The 23,159-nt window shown below is 45.5% G+C and overlaps 2 protein-coding genes across 4 annotated transcripts in view; one reads left to right on the top strand and one right to left on the bottom strand.

The window, feature by feature from the left end:
• The window catches only part of LOC130405126 (inositol polyphosphate-5-phosphatase A-like), a 130,353-nt gene extending 115,419 nt beyond the window's left edge, over positions 1-14,934 (top strand). For 2 of the 3 annotated variants that reach the window (XM_056610117.1, XM_056610115.1), the window contains exons 13-16: positions 8,491-8,602; positions 12,196-12,264; positions 13,337-13,424; positions 13,784-14,934. In XM_056610117.1, the coding sequence (XP_056466092.1) occupies positions 8,491-8,602; positions 12,196-12,264; positions 13,337-13,417 (262 nt within the window). In that variant the 3' untranslated portion in view covers positions 13,418-13,424; positions 13,784-14,934. Of the gene's footprint in view, positions 1-8,490; positions 8,603-12,195; positions 12,265-13,336; positions 13,426-13,780 lie in introns of all 3 variants that reach the window. The other variant, XM_056610116.1, reaches the window with a different exon arrangement.
• Positions 14,935-16,754: 1,820 nt separating this feature from the next.
• On the bottom strand, positions 16,755-19,879 carry nkx6.2 (NK6 homeobox 2). Its single transcript, XM_056610223.1, has 3 exons — positions 19,008-19,879; positions 18,456-18,628; positions 16,755-17,697 (listed from the first exon to the last, which is right to left on the bottom strand). Exons 1-3 carry the CDS (start codon positions 19,429-19,431, stop codon positions 17,449-17,451), a joined length of 846 nt encoding a protein of 281 aa, XP_056466198.1. The 5' UTR covers positions 19,432-19,879; the 3' UTR covers positions 16,755-17,448.
• Between the last annotated feature and the right edge of the window lie 3,280 nt (positions 19,880-23,159).

Here is a 23,159-nt window from a genome sequence, read left to right as displayed (position 1 = left end):
ATCAGTTGGTCGTTATCAGTTGGGAGCGCTGTCTTACTATGAGACACAAATAAAGGTAGATATCTTACTATTTTGACACTTGACACCTCTATTTAAAGTTCAGGGCAATCGAATGCACCAAGCCAAACACTCGCAAATAAATATATGGCCACTAGATTGCGCTGAAGAATATCTTTTCTGATTGAAGGCAATTTACCTATTTCCTAAGAAACCTTCTCTTATTCATTGATTGAAAACACCATGTTAAGTTGCAAAATTTGGCCCAGATACTGGATAATCTGTTTATGGTGGTTTTATTCGATCAGAATCAACTTTGTGGACAAAAATCACAAAGGTAATACTTCATTTTTGGTTGTTAAAAGAAAAGGGGACGTTTCTTCTTAAGTTGTTATTTGCGAGTTTTAGTCACAGAATTATATGGTTTAGACTGTTGTAATAAGTGGAGGCTCAGCTTTCATGTAATATATACAGTAGTTTGTGAGGGTCCAATTTCGTGAAAAAGATCGCTATTGCTGTGTGCATGTGCACAGTTATGAAACCCAAAACCGTGTTCTTGACTTTCCTTGATCATTTGCCTCAATCCAAAGTACTTCCAAACTGCACTCCTCCATCACTACTCCATTTAACTTCTACCTAAACCGTTCGCGGAGGTGCTGCACTTGAGATGCTAGCTGTGTTGGCTAACCTTTAGCGAATCACTGCCAGAGACCGCACTGCGAGTGAGTGACAGAAGGCGGGGCTATATTCGCACTGAAGCGATGCGTGACTGTTAACTCGCTTTCCGAGAGAAGAGAAGACAGCGCGCTGATCAATTGCAAATACTTCTATTTAGTTTGGTTTTGAGGAACAAAAGGTTGTTCTGCAGTTTCTAAAAACGTTTGAATAAATAGCTTTTATATTAACATCCACCCAAAATCCACTTGCCCGTTCGGGCAACCAGAAAAAATCTCAACTTGCCCAAACATTTTTTTTACTTGCCCCGGGCAAGCGGGCAACCGTTAGTGTCAACCCCTGAACATGTATATTAAGAGATCTGGTCACCCGCCAGCCATATGCCACAGAATCCACCAATATCTCAGACACTTAGAAAGCGATTCAACGATAATTTGACAACGAAAGCGATCTTTAGCGCCCGCCCTAGCACTACACACACGGAGAAGCCTGTGTACCTGACGGCTCTCCAGTGCTCGCTGTAGATCTCCACCCCGGGCTTTCATGAGGGGAGTCAGTCAAAGACGGCCATGACATGTCCGAGCAGCGCTCACCACGGTGTGGAATTTGGCCCAGGCGTGCCACAGTCGGACTTGGAGCCAGTCCGGCGACGTGCACTGGTCTGCTGCGGGGGGAAAACAACACGCGTGCACGCACGACACACGCACCCTCACACTTGCGTACACGTTTTTTTATTGACACTCTATGCACACACGGCACTCCATGTATGGCCCCAGAGCCCGTCCCATCGCCACGGCCTCCGTCCGGCCTGGTTCAGCCCATCAATCGGGGGAAGACGTTTGTATTGGCTTTCTCTTGTTTAGTTTCAGGGAGAACCGGTGTATAAATCATAAACCAATCGTTTTACAGAGATCCAAAGCGAACGCAACATGGAGCTGTAGCCGCACGCCGCTAGACGGGACCATTAGGGTCATTGTGTTTGGATGTGGCCTCCGCCGGGCAGGCATTTAACCGGAGATCATGCTGGAGCGTGGCGTACATTAAGGTCCTTTTTGATCCGATATCTAGAATAGCATGACTAGGGTACTGTCCACTAAAACATACTAAAGCACCCGGTAACGTATTCATGGATTTGATTGATTTAAGGCAAAGCTTTTAGTACTGCCTTTATCAGATTTATCTGATGTGTTGTTGTATTTTTGGGGTTTGGCAAGAGATCGATGCAAAAATGGAACCAGGGACACCAGGCTGATGGGGAGGGATGAACTGGGTTGTTGTGGGTTACGTGGAAGAGCATATTCTTCCTTCTTTAACCTGGTTACTGGGAATGGGCCTTGGAAGGCTGAGGGACATTGGGGAAGAAGCAGTTTTCCCATCAAAATACAACTCACAGGATTGGAATAAGTTAAGAGATGGATGGCTGTTACCCAAAACACAAAAAACATAATTTTTCCACTTACTCCTATTGCATTTTTATCCATTGAGTTTATGCGCCTTAGGTTAAGCGCTCTGTGACCAGAACACGGTCGTACTTAACCATAATGTGATTTGGATCAATCTAAAAAAGAAAGATAATGATAAACTACAATGTCTGTTTCTAGAAAAAAATATAATAATCCATTGATCGAATCGTAAACATTTTAATACAATACCATTTCTCTTACTCACGTGGTAGAGCAGATTACCTTGAAAATCACAACAAGGAACTGGATTGATGATTATAAAGTGAGGAACATTAAACAAACAGAGTGGGGAATGCGTGCGTTCTCTGCCTGTGCATCATATCCTGTGCTGGGTTATTTATTTGGTTTCATTCGGCCGCGCCTCTCCGGATGCAAACCTTCCCAGGTTAAGGGTTGGAAGGAGCTTAAGAAAGATTGCCAGCGTGTCTGTGTGTTTGCTAAGTCTAGACGTAGGGAGTAGGAGGGCACTTGAGAGGTGACTCAGGTAAGAAGGTGAGGAGCCAAGGAGAAAGGAGCCTCGGTATCTAAACAGGAAGTTGAACCAGAGAGGCGGGCGACCCACCTCGATGTTTGTAATGTGCTTATTTAACAACGTGGTTATGTTGCGGCCAGGATAAAAAGCCAGGTCTTATCTTGAGGATAAATCCGACCTGGTGGTCCGAACATCATTCCTGAGGCATGTTTTCACGCAGGGCTTTAATCAAATCTCAATGTGTTGCAGCCCAGGTTCCATGTTAGATATCTTTACATTGGAGATCATCGTCTTCCACCTCTGAAGAATGGTCCATTCATTGGAAATGACTGCTGTGCTTTGCCCTCATGTGGAGAACATGAGTCCATCCACAGGGAAGAGACTATGCTTTGTCCAGTCACGGTCATTACCCTATCGAGATCAAACCAGCAACTCATACCAATGGGCGTCCTTCAAGTGAAATCACTATCTCCCTATAGATCCATCTGCGTGTTGGTCTGTGTGCCCTATGTCCGATGGTACCAGTCCTGAGTGTCTTCCATGAAGAAGGCCTCTTGTTCGCTAAACGTATGCTTGGGATGATTGAGGGATACCAACTCAGGCACATGTAACATAAAGTGCACTTGGCTTGAGCCTGATGGTCGAAGCTTCAGGGGGACAGGACAACAGGAACATTGTTGTACCATGCTAGCTCTTCCTACGTGTGGCTTCCATTGCTTGCACTGCTTGAGAGGCCTCCTTGAGAACAATGAGGGCAACAGTGGCTGCAGATTACACCGGCGTCACCAACATCGACGCAAGACGCAGGGACGGTATAACAGGATACCACTATTTAGAATTGCGGCTGCATGGATTTATACTTGCATCTACTTCCCAAGGGATCCTAAGAAAGGCTACTTTGTCAGGCTCTCACCACTTATTCCCAGCCTGGCCCCAAATAACAATAATCTACCTTTACCCCGTCCGTTTGGCCGACAGCGTGCCAGTGTTGTACCGTTGAGCCTCCCGGCGTTGCAATGCGAAGCAAACGTTCAGCTTCATTGACAGCAGTTGGCTGATGTTTTTGAATTCAAGTGGGTGCTGTGTGTGTGTGTGTGTGTGTGTGTGTGTGTGTGTGTGTGTGTGAGAGAGAGTGTTTTGCCAAGCCTCCCCTGACAACAGCAAACAAACTGCTGCGCCAAATCCCATGATGCTCTTGGGGACCTTTAACCCCTTGTCATTGATACTTTACGTCTTATCTTTGGCTTCCTGCCCTGCCCATACTCCCAAGTTTATATTGTGCTCATTAAATACAGAGTCGCTCAATGGGCCACTGTTTGGCCTGTCATTGTGTGCAGAAAGGTGATTTCTTATTTCACCTGCAGATAGGAGAACGTGGGATAGTTTGAGGAAGGAGAGGAGGTGGCCGAGTGTGACATACCCAGGAGCATGAGTTGCACATTTCCGAAACAAGAGAAATTCATTGTCATTGCTTGCTGTTATGTTACATACCTTTTTACCGTTGGGATAAGAAATGCAAAGATATTGTATATTGATATGTATTTATATATCTATACATATATAGATATCTAAATATAGATATAGATAGATATGTAAATATAGATGGATGTAAAGATATATATATATATACAAATAAATAAATAAATACATATATATATATAGGGATGGATGGATGGATAGATAGATGGATAGATAGATCTATACATATATACCTGTATATATTTTAACTTTTCAAAAATAAAATAATTGATTTGCTAAACTTAACAATTATTAGTTCCTTTAATTTTTATAGTGTAGTATTTCCTATCGTCATAATCCCAATGACTCTCTAGTTGTACACCATCATTTCTCCATCCATTCATTCCATGATTAATCATTCCAATAATCAAGAGTAATCTGTCAAATATTAAATTATTCTTATCAGGACTTTCACCATTCCAGCAATTAATGAGCTGTTAACATCGGTCGCTGCTGAAAGGCGCTCTGCGTGCTGTATACCGCCTGGCTTAGTTAGAATGAGATTAGTTTAACCTTGGGCCCGTGTGATTCTAACTACGCTTTGATTCCATGACTGAGCAATATGTCCCTGCTCCTCGCTGGAACCCGCTCATGAATCACCCCCCGGTCCAGGAGGGCTTGTCAGCATGCCAGTGGTGCATTGTTTTGGATTATTTGTTAATATGTTTGCTTTCCTTCCTTATTATTTTACAGCAGGTTGTAACCCCTTCAACCAAAGTGCTGTACAAATATAGATTGACGGGTGAGATCCGTACGCAGCGCTGTAGCGAAGTTCTCTGTGTATGCATGCACCTGTATGTATGTGTGTGTGTGTGTGTGTGTGTGTGTGTTTGTGTGTCTGTATATAGAAGTTTGTAAATATGTGTGTGTGTGTGTGTGTGTGTCTGTTTCTTAATGTGTGAGTGTTGGTGCGTCCAGGTGTGTGTGTTGGGTGTGTATGTCTGTCTGAATGAGTTTGTAAATGCTTGTGTGTTTGTGTGTGTCTGTCTCTTTCTAAGAGATTGTAAATGTGCGTGTGTGGTAGGGCATCTGTGTCTGTCTGTCTGTCTGCATGTGTGCGTCTGAGCCGTTATTCTTGTTCACGCGTGTGCGTGTCTGCGCATGTGCGCGTGGGGACTGGCCCCGCCTCCCCAACAGGTGGACGATTGTTGGCCTTATCAGGCGGGCCCCATTAATTAGTGTAATGAGTGTTGGTGCAGGCGTCGGGGCCCCGCTGAGTGCTGCCTTCAGCCCACTCAGTCCGTTTACCTTCCCTGATAAGTTTGTGAGCCGGCTAATCGGACACATTAATCACAGCGGCCACCCCAGCGCGCCACTCTGCTGTTTGTCTTTGCATTAAGGGCCGTTATCGGGCCCCGGGGCAGCCAGAGGGTGCGGTGAACCGGCAGAGTCCAGCTAACCTTATAGCCGCACACACACATACATATAGGATAGCCCTTTAATCGCTGTTGTTGAGCGGTGGATTGATGCGCTACAGCGGTCCGCCGGGCTGTGTTTATAGACGGGTTGCTGTGGCGATACGCGGCGCGAGGCGTTTACTAAGGGTGGCATGGAAGGTGGGTGTTCTTTCCTCCGCTGATGTGCAAAGGCTTCACCTTCAGGCTGGGAGGTCATTAGAGCATTTCAGGGCCGTGGTTACAGTCCAGTGCAGGTGGACTGTAAACCGGTCCCCTTGTTTACACGTCCAGTTTATAACATAAATAGCATAACATGCGGGAAGCACACGAGAGACTGAACAAGTGCAAAACGTCCCACAACAAAAGCTTATCTCAGACCTGACCTAGTGGTCACCCAAAGACAGTTCATGCCTGAGCCCTACAGCATAATGGGGTGCGATTTTTTTTAATATGTATAGGTTGGAAAATCAAATCTAATTGGGAGTGTGTGTGTGTGTGTGTGTGTGTGTGTGTGTGTGTGTGTGTGTGTGTGTGTGTGTGTGTGTGTGTGTGTGTGTGTGTGTGTGTGTGTGTGTGTGTGTGTGTGTGTGCGGGAACCTCTGGGACCAATGGAGCGTGTTTAGGGCCACCCTGAAAACGGCTCTGCTTCGCGAGCCCTTTGAAGACATTGAAGTCACTTCCCCCTATTGCTCCTCTCTGTGTCTCTTCTTTTCCTCTCTCTCTCTTTCTCCCTTACATATACACTGGCTCTCTCTCTTTCTCTGGCTATCTGATCCTCTTTATCCCCTCTTTTCTGTCTCTCTATCTCTGATTCACTCATCCTATTCTTCATCCCTTTTATCCGGTGGATCACTCCCTTAGCTCCGTGATTAGCATCCCAAAGACCCTCCTCCATGCATTTCCCCATGCTTTGAGGGCCATTCATGCTAATTGGAGGCAGGGTCCTTCTCTAAGTAGCTCTCAGCAGGTTTATTTGTACACCTGGTGGGGGGGAGGGAGAGAGTGTCTGTGTGTGTCACATCCAACAACTCCCACACACACACACGCGCAAGCACACACACGCGTGCACACGCACGCACACACAAACACATGCAGACACACATGCACACGCACACGAACATGCACACACACACACGACCCGCTTACGTACAAAAATGCACGCACACACGCACAAACCTTTTGACACACATAGACACCCACACACACATCACCACACAGTAACAACAACTTCCCCTCTGGAGGTCCCAGGTGTGTGGTTGCCATGACACGACTCCAGCATGGCTGTCCAACAGTTGTCCCAGTGTATCGATGTGAGGTAACACTGTTTACCACCCCTGTTTGACTAGAAGAGCCCCTGTTGGGGACAGAGGCACACACACATGCACACACACATGAACACACAAATACACACACGTACACACACACACACGGCACCAAGGTGGATCCCGGCTCCTCATGCAGATCTCCACTTCGTGGCCTGGGTACAGTGTATTTGCATCATTATATGGTTGCAGGCCGTGCGTTGAATGATATACTGTTATTTTGAAGTGTGTGTTCCCCTGTTTATCTTAGCATGTGTGTGGGTAAATGTGTGTGTGTGTGGTTGTGCATGCGTGTGTGTTCAAGTTGATTGACACCAGTAGGTAAAATGCACCTGTGGGTGATCTGGTAGCAAGCCAGCGTGTTTGTGTCCACACCACTGAGAGCTCACGTATCTACCGAGGACAACGTTTAGATGCACCGTCTCCATTGCTCAAACGTTCTGTCGGCTCCTAACACAGACTAAAACAGCATTCCACTCGGGTGTCTGACTCTCCTCCGATCCCAATCAAAGCTATGTGTTGGCGACATTACTGGTACTCGCCGTCTGTTCTTCTGATACAGCGCACTCTTTGGTCGGTAGTCTGCGGGCTCTTACCAGCGGCGGCCTCCGTGCGTAATCACACTCGCAGAGCGAGCGAGCGATCACAGAACACACCGTCCAATTAAGCCGCCGGCACCGCGCCGCAGCTGTGATGAATAGAAAGGAGATCTAACCCGTGTTTATTTTACCATTAAGGCTCCCGGAGAAGGAGGAAAGAATGGGAGGCGGGCGGGCAACGCTACGGCTATGCTACGGTTAGCTTCGCGCGGCACTGGAGGAGCAAATTGGATTGGCGCCGTGGCGGCGGCTAGGCCCGCACTCGCAGCCTTAATGAGCGGCAACAAACAAATTGGATCGGAGGCGTGCAAATCCAACCGCCGTTTGATGAGTCGTGAGGAGCAGTGGGCAAATTGAATTCTCGACAATGTAGAGATGATGCGTGGGTATTGTGGGGGGGGAGGCTGTTCGATTGTTCCCCTGCTGTTCTCAGATACAATCTCTTCCTCTGCCTGGCCGTGTGCCAGGGGGGGGGGGGGGGGGGGCGTAATCTCTTTTTGATGACCGCGTGGGGACATAATGGTACATATGGGGGGGAAACAAAATCATCCCGCTCTCTTTTGCTTTTGTATCTCTCGCTCTATTGCTCGCTCTCTCGCTCTCTGCCTCGCTCTCTCTCGCTGTGCCTCGCTCTCTCGCGCTGTGCCTCGCTCTCTCCTGCAGAGACGTAGTTTGACAAACACGCGCTCCGGCTGTACAGTTGGCAGAGAGGGATGGCTTCGATTGAGCCATCCATGTGTGTTGATTCAGTAGATTACACAGATGATTGGTCATATGGATATACATGCTCCTCTCCCCCCAGCCCCCTCGCCAGACCAGTGAGATACTCCCTTTGCACAGAAGGCTGTGCCACTTTATTTTCCCATTCTGTTTTCAGGAGTTTTATTCTTTGATTTCGATATTTCTTCGATTGATCTATGGTATTTTCAAACGAGGTAGAATTGATTGAGAGGTCTATATTGTAAATTGATCCACTAATTGTTAATGTTGATCCACTAATTGTTAATGTCGTGTTGGTAACTAATTGGTGTTTTTTGTCTCTTCCAGCTACCCATACAGTGAAGACAGTAGCCAGGGCAAGCAGTACATGCCCACCAGGTGCCCCGCGTGGTGCGACCGCATCCTGATGTCCGCCACTGCCAGAGACTTAGTTCTGAAGGTATCTTCCATCACCACACAAGCGCTCAACAAGGCTGATACCATGGCCATCCCATCGGTCTACTCGGTTTGGAGGGACAAATCGAGGGGTTCGCTGATCATTCCTACACCCCAGAATTATGTTATCGTTTCCTCCAGGATTTTGTATTTCGAATAACAAACACAAAAATCCTCGCCCTTCCCTGCCTCCGTAAGCCCCCAGATGGCGGGATGAGGCTCCTGTCTCCACAGTCATCTGGAGCGCTAAGACACCGGTCCACACAGACAGTGTATATATCCCGCCTCTTATTGAGTTCCAGAGGGGCCCGGCGGCACCATGATATGGCCAACACTCAAACCGTAGCAAACACTGCGTTCGGGGGGGGGGCCATCGTTAACCCCCGCCCAATCTGGTTGCCCCCTTGTCTCCACCACCTCCACCCCCACGCCATCCGTCCACCCCCGCTACGTCTTCACCTTCTGTACGGGGGTGTTAACTCTTCAGTAGCCCTCCTGGTTGAGCTCTGGGTATGGTGGCGTGTCTGGGGTTCCAGCGCACCACTTCTGATTTAACCCAGTCTATGTTAGACCTCTCCCCAAGGAAACGTCCTTTGAGTGTGTGGGGGGAGGGGGCGGGGGGGGCTGCGGGGGGGGTGAGGATTTGGAAACCCAGACCGGGTACGATTTGAGACGGAGGATATAATCGTCCTTAATCCATTGACCATTAGCATTTCACTTCAGTTTAGAGACCCCCAGAGACCTCCAGGGCTTTTAGAGGTATTGAGAAATACAGCCAACTTTCCTCTGATGTGTTTGTGTATAGATGTGTGTTTGTGTGTGTGTGTGTGTGTGTGTGCGTGTGCGTTTGGGTTTGGGTGTGTGTCAGTGTGTTTGCACGTGCGCATGCATGTGTTCAGGCCAGGGCGGGTGGCTTTCTTTGTCTCTTACAAACACACAGTTCCTTCCTGGCCTTTGATCCACAACAACTCCAGGAATGGAGCGGGCACTCTCCACCTCTGAAGTTAGGGAAACTGGAACGTTGAAAAAAATCAAACGACACACTGATAACATCCCTCCCCATGTCCACGCCACTGTGACAGAATTCAGCAGGTTTACATGAAATAAAAGGGAAATGCGCTGACTGCTATCCACACACAGCTGGGTCACTGTTTGCTCTCCCCTCCCGAGCACCGGCTAATTGCTAGTAATACAGCCGGGCAATAGCGGCGTCCCCGCGGCTAGCTCTCGCTCCCCACCCCCCCCAATCGCCTGACGATTGGCTGAGCCGCACACCAGTCCCGCGCAGCGCCCGCTACAGACTGTGGAGACACGCGCCCGTAAACAGCAAGCCCGGCGCGCACGACGGCCTCATTTATCATGGCACGCTCGGTTAACCCGCCATCATGTTATTTTCTGCTCGCCGAGCCCTAACACAGCAAAGGTTGTGCGCTGGCTGAGCCGCGCGGCGCCTAGCCGCCCCCCCCCCCCACTCCTCCTCCCCGGTAATGAATGTTTAGCCGGGCGAGCGCTCCCGCTCTGCCGCCGAGGACCCGGGGTAATTTGTTTATCTGTCTAAAGATTATGCTGGCCGAAAACCCCCAAATAAAGAAGACGAAAAAGGCTCCAGTTTAATGGAAGGCGCTTGTAAATGATCAAGTGTGCCTTTGATGAATGTATCTTCCTTAGTTACGGGCTATGGGGATGGGGGTGGGGGGGGTGGGGGTGCTGCCCGGACGTATAGAGGGGGGGGTCCCGGTGCGGGGCAGCACCAGGGGAATAGGCGTAGCTGGCGTCACGGCGGAGGCGGCGACGGAGGCGACACCATCCGACCCGCTCGTAGCGAAGCGCCGTGACGTTCATTTAGATTCCTTTACGCTTCCTCCCCCCCCCAGCGCATACGCCTGCAGCTCCTTCCTCTGCTCACCTCCTCGCTGCTCAGAGACCCCCCACTGCCTGCCCTACCCGCCCCCAGTGTGTGTGTGCATATGGTTTTGTGTTTGTGTGTATGCAGGTGTGATTATGTGTGTGTGTTTGTGTGTGAACACATGTGTGTGTTTGTGTGTGTTTTGTGTGCGCACACATGTGGTTGTTTGAGCTCATGTGTGAGTTTGTGTGTGTGCAGGCAGGCTGGCTGTTTAAAAAGTCTTTAGCTCAACCAGAGATGTATGATTTATTCGGCCGTCCTCCAGATTCATGTCTCTGTGGGCAGCCCCCTGCGAGCTCTGCCAGGGGGGGTATTGGAACCTGATTCTCCCCGACAGGCTCTCACAGATCATGTCTGGGAGGGGAGGGGCCCGGGGCTCTCGGTCTTCCGGCAAATGGTCTTTGTAAATCACTACAAGGCTCCCTCTTCTATTGGTTGAGCGCGCAAGTGACGGCAACAGTTTCTTTGGTGTGTTTATTCAATTTAAGTCAACCCAGTCCACCGCCTTTCTCCCCACCACCTGACTGGATGGTTTCCGATACAGGGAAACATTAGATATGCGTCACGGCAGAAAGGGCGTGACGTGCTACTTTTGCGGCGAGAGAGCCATGAATCATGGAGTGCACTTTTACAGCAGGTGCTCTTGCAGGTCCATGTAGTGTGTCAGCCTTGTAAATTAAAGTCCCGCTGACAAATTTACGCTTGGCCACCTGTCAGTTTGTTTAATTTGAGTTCACCTGCAGATTAACCCTGATGCATTTTAACTAATGTGTGTTCCATCAACCTCTCTGAGAAGATGCCAGTCCGCATGAGAAATGGACTCGCAAATATTAAGAGCGAATGTCAGGGTGCCTCGTTGAGGGAATCCATATACCTCTCGCTTAACGTTTGTGCAGCCGTCGAAACTTTGCATTTGCGTTGCCAAAAGTATCTTACAGACCATCGCATTGTCAGAGATACTGTTTTCTCGCTTGTAAACTCGGAAAAGGATTTCATGCTCTTAACCGCTTTAAGATATGTGGCCCAAAGCAAGCAGCTAATCGCAGACAACAGACTTTTCTCTATCTTAAAGCCCCAATATAAACCGTGGAGCACTGTGGATACTTAGTCATGGATAATCTTGCTATCCGTGACTATGATTTGCAGTAACATCTCTTCAGTACACAGCGAAGTGCAGCTTCTTAATGGCCTAGTGCACGTCTCCTAATGATTAAACAGTTAAGCATGAATCACATATTACCACGAGCCCAGCACTGAGTCAGAGCACACAGAAGCATGTGTTAATAGTCAAAATGCATTCATCATTTAATTTGATACACGTCTGTTATCCAAAGTAATGCTGGCACTTTTCAGCCAGATGTACTAACACCGGTTTCTCAGTCCCTCTCGCACATCCGTTAATGCCCACCAACAAAAATGTAGGATCTTGTCGTTCGTCACATACAGCGCGTTACAACATAGTTTTTTTTAAGTCCAGACAGTTTCTTCCGTGGTTATTGTTGTTATGTGCAATGCACAGCATGGTTATGGGTTGTAGATTAATGTATGTAGCCCATAAAATAAAATAGCACATCTTTTTATAATCATGCTGTGGGATCTGATATGATTTGATTTGATATTGTATGTTTATTACTTCCCCTGAATTTGTCTGACTGGCTCCTCACTGTGACTTTCTCTTTGTTTCTCCGCAGCCAGAAAACGAGGAGCGGTCTATAGTCTACGACAACATAGGGCCCAACGTGTGCATGGGGGACCACAAGGTAACTCCAAAGGCTCGCCTCGCTCACCTTCTGATTGAGGTGTTGTCTGTTGTGTGTTTTGTGTGTCTGTAGGTCTGCGATAATGGGTGCACTGTCCCTGTAAATTCACCCCAAAAAAAGATTGAGATATTATTCGAGGAAAATGGGAATTTAATGTGTTGGCCCTTTCTTTTCTAAATTCCATAAAACAATTGTATTAAATGTTATTTTCTCAAATCAAGCATGGATAGGTAAAACGCAGCTCAATATTGGGAATGATAATTATTTGTAACGAAATGTATATTATCTTTACATTCCAAGCTGAGAAATGCACATTTATCCAGACTTTCCTCATTATCATAGCTAATACCGTAATACTGTGTCTTAACGTGTGTGACGTATTACCATGGGGCCCTTCCCCCCCGGCTGCGTCTCCCAGTGCAGTAGCACGCCCCATCCTGCCCACCATGAGACACAGAGAGACTCCTCTGACCGAGAGGACTCTTTAAAACCTGCTGCTGGGTGTGTGTGTGTGTGGGGGGGGGGGGGCGTTGGGTGGTCGCTGGGAACCCGCCGGCCCCGGCCAGGCTCTCAGGGCGGCCGTGGTGTGGCACTGACACTGTAGCGGCTGTGTGTCATGTGACCCCCCGGGGCGACGGGGCTGAGATCAACACGTTGCCTCTACAATCCCCCGGCGGCGGCCATGTCTAAAGAGACGTCCGATGTAGTTAGCGCCCGGGGGGGAGAATGCCCGGGGCTGCTCTGTGAGTTTAACCCGCGTGTCGTAGGGCCGCTGAGCGCGTGTGCGTGTCGTTGGGGCCCTCAGCGTGTGTGCGTGTGTTGGTGCGTGTGTGTCTGTGGAAGCGCACGTCAACTCGCTCTGGTCCCGCAGAGCATTGCATATCACTCTGTAATGTCTGTGTCTGTGTCTGTGTGTGTGTGTGTGTGTGTGTGTGTGTGTGTGTGTGTGTGTGTGTGTGTGTGTGTGTGTGTGTGTGTGTGTGTGTGTGTGTGTGTGTGTGTGTGGAAGACTGTTCCGTAACTTTGTGGATTCCTCTCTCACTATGGTTCTTAATGTCTCTCTCCCCTCCAGCCTGTTTTCCTGTCCTTCCGAATAGCAGCGGGGGCAGGTAAACCTAATGCAAATAAGCACAAGTGTTGTGTGGTGCAGTGATGTCGTGGTAAATATCATTTATTTTTCTTTCTTTACACCTCTCTGCCTTCCTATCCTATCGTTTATTTATCATTTAACTTCCTGACACAATCATTCATTTATTCCTATATATTTTGGAGAGGTTTGTTCCACAAATTGCTAATTCGGCTCTTGGAGTCGATTTGCATTTGTGTTGAGAAAATGAAGTCAATCATGTTTTTATTTCATCCATCTTCACTAATTTGCCGACAAACTGTAAAGAAGGATGACACACTCTGAACACTTGGTTTATTATACATTAAAAAGCAAACGTCTTTGGTTGTTTTTCTGACCCAAGCGGAACGAAGACAATTGGGAATAAAACCTTTTATTTGCCCATTTTGGCAGGGAAATGGAGCCAAAAGGGGGAGAAGATATGCCGTGAAGCGCCTCTGTGAGAACCCAAGAGGAAACAACAACACACACAAACACACACGCACACACATACACACACAGACTCGCATTCTCACAAACACACAAACACACAACACTGACCTACACCCACTGACCTAAACACACACACAAAAGCACAGGAGTACAAAATGCACACACACACACACACACACACACACACACACACACACACACACACACACACACACACACACACACACACACACACACACACACACACACACACACACACACACACACACACACACACACACACACACACACACACACACACACACACACACACAGTAAGAGAAAAGAGCCAACACTAGCGTGTCCAGCAGTGCTGAGCAGTGCTGAGCAGGTTGGGCTGTTGGTCGTGTCTCTCCCTCCACACAGAGCAGAACCCTGAGAATGTGGACTAGCCACCCCGCCAGCCTGGCTCCAGACTACACACACACACACATCGCTGACCTCACTGTTGCCATGCAACCCCATTCCCTTAAAAGCAAAAACACACATCCATATTATCTATATATTTAAAACTATACGGACGGACGGACAGACTTCGTTTTTCATGTTGTAACCTCCTTGCCAAAACTCTAAGTGGAGTCCCTCCCGACGCCATGGTTATTTTAGATTTTTATTTTGTCCGTTAAGGTATGCATCTACGCATAGAAGCTATGGTCCCGTTTGGTATCTTAAGATGTTTAAACAAAAGAAAAAAAAAGTGCAATGCAAAAAAAGTAGTATGTCTATTGCTAGGTTTATTTGTACCCGGGACAGTATAACATAGATTTGTTAATGGTTTTTAAGTGCTTTGTTTTTTCCGACCCAAACTCTGAGGTCCTTCTGGTTAGAATCAAGAATGTTTTTCGAGTTTAATATCAAAAGTTTTTTGTTTTTGTTCTTTCTTTTTTTTTAATGGCGTTGTTATTTTGAGTTTGAATTGCTGTCGTCGTCGTCGTTGTTGTGGTTGTTTGCACACAACACTGCCATGCCTGACACATCGGTTTGAGTCTCATTTTATATACTGTACTTTTTAAAAAGAGATATAATTTATAATTCTTACCAAAATTGTTATGCGGAAGGTATGTCTAGAGACATGGGAGGGCAGGGTACGGGGGTGGGGGGGTGGGGGGGGGGGGGGGGGGGGTTGGTGTTCGCAGCTCCCCTCGGCCACAGCGACCTTTGAATAGTCATTACAAAGTGGTAGAGCGAGGGAGAGGGAGAATGGGAGAGGAAGAAAAGGAAACTTTTCAGCCCACATGATTTATAGCCTATCCAGGAATGTTTTAAGCAGTGCCATAGACCATGCAAGTAGGCCTATATAAGATAATATTTCACACATAGCAGTCTCACCTTATCTCACGTTTATTATTATTATTATTCTTACTCTAACTTATTTCTGCGTAATATATGATGGTTCGTAATGTGATATTTTACCTAGGCTTGGGTATTCCTTACAATGTAAACAGTTTGTTTCTTTTTTTTTGTTACTGCATTATGGTGCCAAGTATTATACACAGAAAATGAAGTGTGTGAGAATTATCATAGAAATACTTAAGTCGAATGGATAAATATTGTTTTGATTATAAATTGTTAAATAAGAACGCTAAACGCAGGGGGAACCAGAAGGAAATGCTTTTCAATTTTGTATGTAGCCTTGGACAGCCCCTCTCTCATTGGTCGTGCGAGCATTAAACGGCTAATAGAGGACTGTTGATAAAACGCCAACGTCTCTTTTTATCGACTTAATTCACTACACTACAGAGTCCGCAGGCTCTTCCTTAGAATGATCCTTGATTTTATTTTATTTCTTCATCCCGCCTAAATCACCGCAAGTGAAAATTATTTTTCGTGCCTGTCGCAATATCTCTGTTGTCTTGACAGTAGGCCTTTGGTTGGTTTAGAAACTGCTTGTTTTTAATTCTGCTGGCCCTGATGCTAGGAGAGGCCGCTGTTGTTCTTCACTCCTCTTATAACGCAGACAGAGATTCTGTTCTATTCCATTACAACCTCTACTGTTGGCAATGCAGTTCTCAAGCAATAAAACCATTAGAACTCCACAATGCCTGGTCGTCCTCTCTGTTGCTGCGCCGCTCCATGATGGCAGCTCGTAGGATGGGCACCACACTGTTGAAACCGAGTCTCAGCACCTCATGTCTGCCCAATGGTCAACATTGCTTTACTCTGCTATTTTGTATGAAGGCCATTGTTATGTATGATAATAATCATCCCATAAATATTCTTTATTTAGACTTGTAGGTCTAACGGGCCTACCATAATAGACTGTTAACTTCCATACCCCTTCTATATTGAGCAAAGGCCTGTTGGTAGCATATGCCTACAGGGTTATATTTGCTTATTGGCAGACTAAAAAAATGAGGTAAAATAAAATGCTAGGCCTACATTGACTGTTTTAATAATCTTGGTTTCAGTTTTCCTCTAAGTGCCTAAGTAACCCAAATGGAAATTCATTGTTACTGTTAAAAGTTCATGCTGGTGATGACAGGTGGCTAAGATCTTTGTAGATACTAACGTATTTTGTAATTATTTTGATCAAGGTTCCGATCGGATTACCTATATGAACAGAAATATAAGTAGTATAGTTGTGCTAATAGTGCGTTGACACTTTGATATAAATATAACAATGAAAGGGTTAGTCCTATTTAGAAATGAATACAACACAACTCCAATATGGCCTACATGTAGGCTAAAAATCTGTGGCCCTATTCATGCATTTTTAGGTTGAAATATAAAAAAACATTGCAAAGGTCCTTGAAGTACTCTATTTACATGTAGACCTTTTGTGCATCTTTCAGAATTGCGTCTTGTTTTGCAATAGCCTAATTAAAACACATAATGTTGTCCTAAATTTCTAACGAAGTTGCTTGATTCGTTCAGATTCCGATTTTCTTTTGTTACCGGTAATTATAGGCAACGATATTTCTGCATGCGTTTGGCTTCATTAGAAATCAGAAATATCAAAAATGCTTGTTAAATAATTTATTCATAATACAAAGTGTTTTTTTCTTCCTATAACCTTGGCGGAAGCAATAATACTCTCTTTTTCCAACATAAACAAATGTCCAGTGATCTATTTCTGGCTGATGAGGTAAAACATAAAATCCATTAAATGATTAAAGGAAAAATGGTGTCGGTGGATGTCGTTAAACAAGCTTTTTACAATATTATTTACAACATTTGCGTCTATACAATGTGTGCCAGTACTGAATTTAGAATTGTGAAACTTAAAGAAAATCCGGCAATAGGCCTATAATTATTATTCTGCAATAACCAAACCAAAGCAGAGCATGGGGGGGGGGGGGGGGGGCATAAGCGCGTCAGCATGGCGGGAAACGGGGCTGCAACATTTCTGTTTCCATGGGTTTAACAACATAATTTACTCAGTAAAAAATATATACATCTCACTTACAATGTCCGTCTTTATAGGCTACAACCCAATTCACACCTATTTCCTCCAACCCCCCATCCCCAAACCGAGCGCCATTCTCTGTGACTTTAAACGAAGTGATACCCTGGTTAGACGAGCTTTAGAAGCCTCCGAGGAGAGAGAAGAGAGAGCGTCTCTGTTGCACAGATCCACCACAGCACCATCACAACGTGTCCGAGCTGTTGCTGCACGGGCTGATCAGCGCCAGGTTGGTGGCCTTGTGCTTTTTTAGAAGTCTCGTGATTTTCTCGTCGTCGGAGTTGGGGTCCAGGGGCTTGTTGTACTCGTCGTCGTCCTCGTTGTCCGAGCTCTCCTTCATCTTCTCCGTCTCCGAGTCGTGCTTCTTCTTGGCCGTCGCCATCTCCGCGGCGTGCCTCTTCCTCCACTTGGTCCTCCTGTTCTGGAACCACACCTGTGGAGGGACAGCGGGTTAGTGGCTGGTGGACACGATGCACACTCACGTAAACACACACACACACACACACACACACACACACACACACACACACACACACACACACACACACACACACACACACACACACACACACACACACACACACACGGTAATACTAGGCCATTTACAGATCGAATAATAACCAATGCCTACTGTTCCAAAGATGTTATAATATACCTTCTTTCTAAACATAACCTGTAATTGGGGGTAGGCTAGGCCTAATAATGATGATAATAATCCTCATTATAATAATAACAATAATTGATTGAATTTATATAGCGCTTAGACACTCAAAGAAGCTTTACAGTGAAGCTTTACTCCCCACCACCATTATCATCATTATGATGATAATTATAATATAAATGATAATGAATATTGTCATCAACAGCAATAACCTACTATTATTATTATTATTATTATTATTATTAACAATCATAATAATTATAATAAATGGCCTAATAATAATTAAAAGCAAATAATAATAATAAAATCAACAATTTGGCCATGGTATCAACCAGTGTGACTGATTCAAGCGAATAACAAAAGTTTAGCATAATACGTGTCATTTTCTTGCCTGCAAAAACAAAACACATCCTACATTTTAATCCCTGCTCCAATCAAATGGGATTCCAATAAAAAAAATGCTCCTTTAAACAATGCAGTAAAAACCCAGTAACAGCAATAACATCCAATGGCGGTGTGGGGGTCCTCACCTTGACTTGGCTCTCGGTCATCCCCAGGGAGTAGGCCAGCCGAGCCCTCTCCGGCCCAGCCAGGTATTTTGTCTGCTCGAAAGTCTTCTCCAGGGCAAAGATCTGCTGCCCGGAGAAGGTGGGTCTGGAGTGCTTCTTCTTGCCGTCCTTGTCGAGCATCATGCCGGCTTGAGCTGAACACCAGACAACAACACGGCGGTCACAGTTTGCTCTCTATCACAACACACCAGTCCAGCCACTGTATGAGTCTCTCTGTGGCTGTATCCCAGTAGGCTTACCACTATTACACACTTGTTAAAGGATTATATCTCTGGTTCAGATAGGCTTAACACATGAATTTTGCAAGTGACTCGTGTGGGAGTGTTTACAAGCTTACAGGATAAGTTGGACGGGTAAATTAAAGCACTAGTTGTCCTTTTTACCCTAAATCTAAAATGTTCTGACTACAGAATAGTTAACATGCTCTATAAAACGAAAACAAATTGCTGAGCCAAAAGGGTCCCAGTCAGCTCATCTTGGCATCCAGAAGGAAGGAAATAATACGGAACTTACATGGACACTGAACCCGAGGGTCCCTCCAGGGGTTCTGCATGACTCCGGGCCAGAATATGGGCGCTCTCCCGGGCAGCTCCGTGAGGGGCTTGGGGTACCGCGTCACCGGGTTGAAGTACATCCCTGCGGTGGCGGCGGTCAGGCCATTTATCCGGGGGAAGCCGGTGAGCAGCTGCCCGGCCGAGGTGATGGGTCTCCCCAGGATGTCGCTAATTCCGTGCGGGGTGCCCATTGACAGGTGCGAGTTTAGTGTGCAGGTAAGCGAGGGTGCCTTGAAGCCCCCTGCGGCGGGGTGGCCCTGCAGCGTGTAGGGGAACAGCGACGTCTTCATCTCCGTCATGTTGTGCAAGGCGGCCAGCGGCGCGCTGCCCAAGACGAAGGCGCCCTGCTGCCGGTTACCGTCCATCTGCCCGACCGCTAACATTTGTGGACATGAACCGAACAAATTCGCCCGGATATATATATATATAGGCGTGAGAGCGATATATATATATATTTAGAAAAAAAAAAGGCAATGAGTTTTTAGAAGCAGCGCTCAGCCTTGTGATGACGAGCGCATAAAGAGGCCAAACTCTTCCCGATCGTCTCTCGAAAAGTATCCCCGATGAAGTAAAGCCGCTGGAACCGGGAGTGTAAACTACAGGAAAAACTTCTCAGAGCTGGTGGTACTTCTGTACGGGTGGAAAAGCGAGCCTCCGTGTGTGTGTGTGTGTGTGTGTGTGTGTGCGTGTTGTCAGCCTGGGGGGATCGCCGCGTGCAAGGTCCACCGGCGAGGAGTCCACTCGGAAGTCCCCAACAAGCGGATGATGTTTTGTTTTTTTTGGTTTTGATGGTGACCATAAGGGTCGTCTTTCTTGGTAAATTGACTCCACTGCTATGCACTGAGTGAAAGCCTGGATGCACTGATAACAGCGCGGCCACCTTGCATGAGCTTGCTCTCCATTGGCGGATGTTGAGTGAGATGGCGCGCTGATTGGACGAGGCGGGCCGAGTACATTTGCATGCGCATCCCGCGGACAAAAAGCCCCCCAGTCTATTAAGATCTTAGTGCGCCCCTTCTAATGACGCGTCGCATGCTGCAGGAATCATTGTTTCAAGATCTGACCAAAAGATAGATTTACATGATGAGCCATTACGGCTGACAATGAAAGCGGTCTGTATTAAACTGGAGACGGACAGAAAGGATGAGGGATGGTTCCGTTGTTTTCTAACGACTTGATGAAGATGGGAGATCAGATTGTTGCGCATTCTAAAGATCCGTAGGATTGCTAGTGAAAAACACATGCTGTTTATTTTTGATTTGTGTCTTTAATAAATAGTTGTATCTTTCAAGTTAGGCGATAATTCTGAGCCTACACCGTATACATATTTTGGGGCTTCATATTGGCTAAAGTAAACTGCATTAAGCCTTTTATTAACACAATTATAATTTATTTTAGGATTGGCCTACTTTACACAGATGCTCAATTAATAAATAATTTACACATTCTGCTACCTTTAGGCCTTTAGGATTTATCATGTTAGACTACATTTTAAGGTAGGTTACATTTCAAATTCCATCCTTATTTTTTACCCAACAAAATGACAAAATATTATTTTCCTCAGAGTTGTCTTAACATTAGAGCGAAGTGTTTAGTGTCGCCACTGCAATTATTGTATAGTTTTGTATATTGTTATCTGAAGACGATGAATAAGAGATAGCATGTGTCCAAATGACTACATACGCCTATTATACTGCACATACAGCGAGCTGGGTTTTATTTGATTAGGATTACCCTGCAGGTTGGTGATAAATGGCATTATTAAAGGCCCACCGTTATGGGACAAAGCGCCGGTCTGCGGGCGTCATCACACTGAGTGCTGTATAATATTTTATGGAGATGCTGGGACGTTAAGAGTGAAATATGACCACGTAAGCACCGGAGAGTCCTCAGCAAATGCACCTTGCTGCCCATTTGATCACTGAGAACGAATGTTGATTTAAAAAGTGTTTTCAGGGGAAGTAATTCACATTTTTGACTCTGTTTATTTCGGTTAGATTGCGTCTAGTCTGCTGTGATTTCTCTCGTTGGGATGTCTTTAAACGCGTGGCGTGGGCCTATAAAGCGTGTCTCAAAAACGAATAAATAAATGAGCAAACATATATTAATACATCAATAATTAAATACATGCATACAGTTTATTTATGCGCATGAATGTGTCAAAATGCTAGGCTACTTGTGGCCCAGCTCTCGTCTCTGATGTCTCCTTTTATCTGCTGCCTAGATCAATGTTATCATCAACAGCACTGCTGTGAAAACCAAACTTTGTTTCAGATTGTTATCAAGTATAATCAAATTAGTAATTTTTATATCCTTTTTTTATAAATAAACAGGCCTACAAGATAGATTATGAAATTGGCCAGCGGTGAGTTCTTTATAGCTTGCTCCATCATTGGACTATTCATGACGTAAGATGGATATTGACCAAAATATAGGAAGTATAGCCTACTGCTTTACAAACAATAAGCATGCAAATAATATCTTGGTAAAAATAATAATCAAAAAACGAAAACTTAAAACACACAAATATACGGTTAATCATTCAACCAAGAAACACTATCATATTACTTATAATAAATATAATAATAATAATGATAATATAATGCAAATTACTATTAATTATCTTAATAATAATCGTATTCATAATCATCATCATATTAATGATAATATTTATTATCATTATATTGATAACAATTGTATCTAATGCTCTTCTATTTCACTCAAACATTATGTTTTGACAAAATTTAACTATTAGGTCCATCTCTGTGGTGTAAATTATCGAAAATTGTTCTTTATCCAATAAAGATCAAGCGGGCTATAAATATAATAATAGGCCGAAAAAAGCTGTACTATGGCTTTTGGTTGTACATATACATTGAAATTCAATAGGCCTATAATTATGCCAAATCAAAAGTCTAGATTATGTGTTTATTTTATTTAATCGAAATCCTTTAATTTAAATGTGAATCACCGAAGTTGAAGTGATGGGGCTGTTTTTTCCCCCAGAGCGATAAGCATATGAGGAAATGCGGTGGCGGTGGTTTATTATCATTTCGTGACACCACTGGTGCTTCTACAGGAGGCTTTATAAACTCGATACGCGCGCCCTCTGGTGGCTGGAACACGAATAACCGCAAGTTACGCTCGGAAGTGGAACCAGCAGCAGGCCTATTATAAACCATTTAGCCAGCTGGATTTACGGCGTGTGGATACGAAGACGAACATAAACTATCTTGCAGTAAATGAAGAACCTGGAAGCGATGCCAATGTCAAGTTCATTCATTGAGGTGTTTTATAAGATGTTATTTATAGATGGCTAGGTAAATTGTATTCTGATCAATTACCGTGGGAAGATCATTCCAACCCACGGGATGTCCTGCTGAAATATAAACGTCTTTGAGGCACGTTTCCAGATAGCGAGCAGTGGAATAGACTAGACAGTGGAATAGACTTTTCATATCACAGAATAGAGGTGATGTGAACATTTGAGTGTACGTTCGTGTGGGTGCGTATGTGTGCGTGCGTGCGTGCGTGCGTGTGTGTGTGTGTGTGTGTGTGTGTGTGTGTGTGTGTGTGTGTGTGTGTGTGTGTGTGTGTGTGTGTGTGTGTGTGTGTTGTGTGTGTGTGTGTGTGTGTGTGTGTGGGGGGGGGGGGGGTTGTGTGTGCGGTACGTGCGAGTGCCTGCGCGTGTGTACGTGTGTTTGTGTCTGTGTGTGTGTGTGTGTGTGTGTGTGTGTGTGTGTGTGTGTGTGTGTGTGTGTGTGTGTGTGTGTGTGTGTGTGTGTGTGTGTGAGGAACATCCACATTTGTCATGAATAAGCAACACACTGTAGGGCCTAATCAGAGTCAGTTTGAAGCGTTCAATCACTTCACAACATACGATGGAGTTAGAATCATGCCAAAACCCCGCACACATGCAAAACGGGTTTTACTCACGCACAATGATTCACACACACGCTCAGTGTGGTTTGCAAATACAAAACATCATTCACAAACTTATGCATTTTGCTTCAGAAACAAATACAGTAGCCTATGTTTTACACATAGTACAAACTAAAATCGTTCAAGTACAAACTAAAATCTTTGAAGTACAAAAAAAATCCTTCAAGTA

Source organism: Gadus chalcogrammus, chromosome 15 (assembly GCF_026213295.1).
Source record: "Gadus chalcogrammus isolate NIFS_2021 chromosome 15, NIFS_Gcha_1.0, whole genome shotgun sequence".
Taxonomy (NCBI): Eukaryota; Metazoa; Chordata; class Actinopteri; order Gadiformes; family Gadidae; genus Gadus; species Gadus chalcogrammus.
Note: the sequence above shows the minus strand (reverse complement) of the source record. Positions and strands in the feature narration are given on the sequence as shown.

Coding starts and splice junctions, on each gene's coding strand:
- nkx6.2 (XM_056610223.1), bottom strand. CDS start 19,431: ATGTTAGCGGTCGGGCAGATGGACGGTAACCGGCAGCAGGGCGCCTTC. Junction 18,629..19,007: donor CCCTCGGGTTCAGTGTCCAT/GTAAGTTCCGTA, acceptor TCTGGTGTTCAG/CTCAAGCCGGCATGATGCTC. Junction 17,698..18,455: donor TGACCGAGAGCCAAGTCAAG/GTGAGGACCCCC, acceptor GTCCCTCCACAG/GTGTGGTTCCAGAACAGGAG.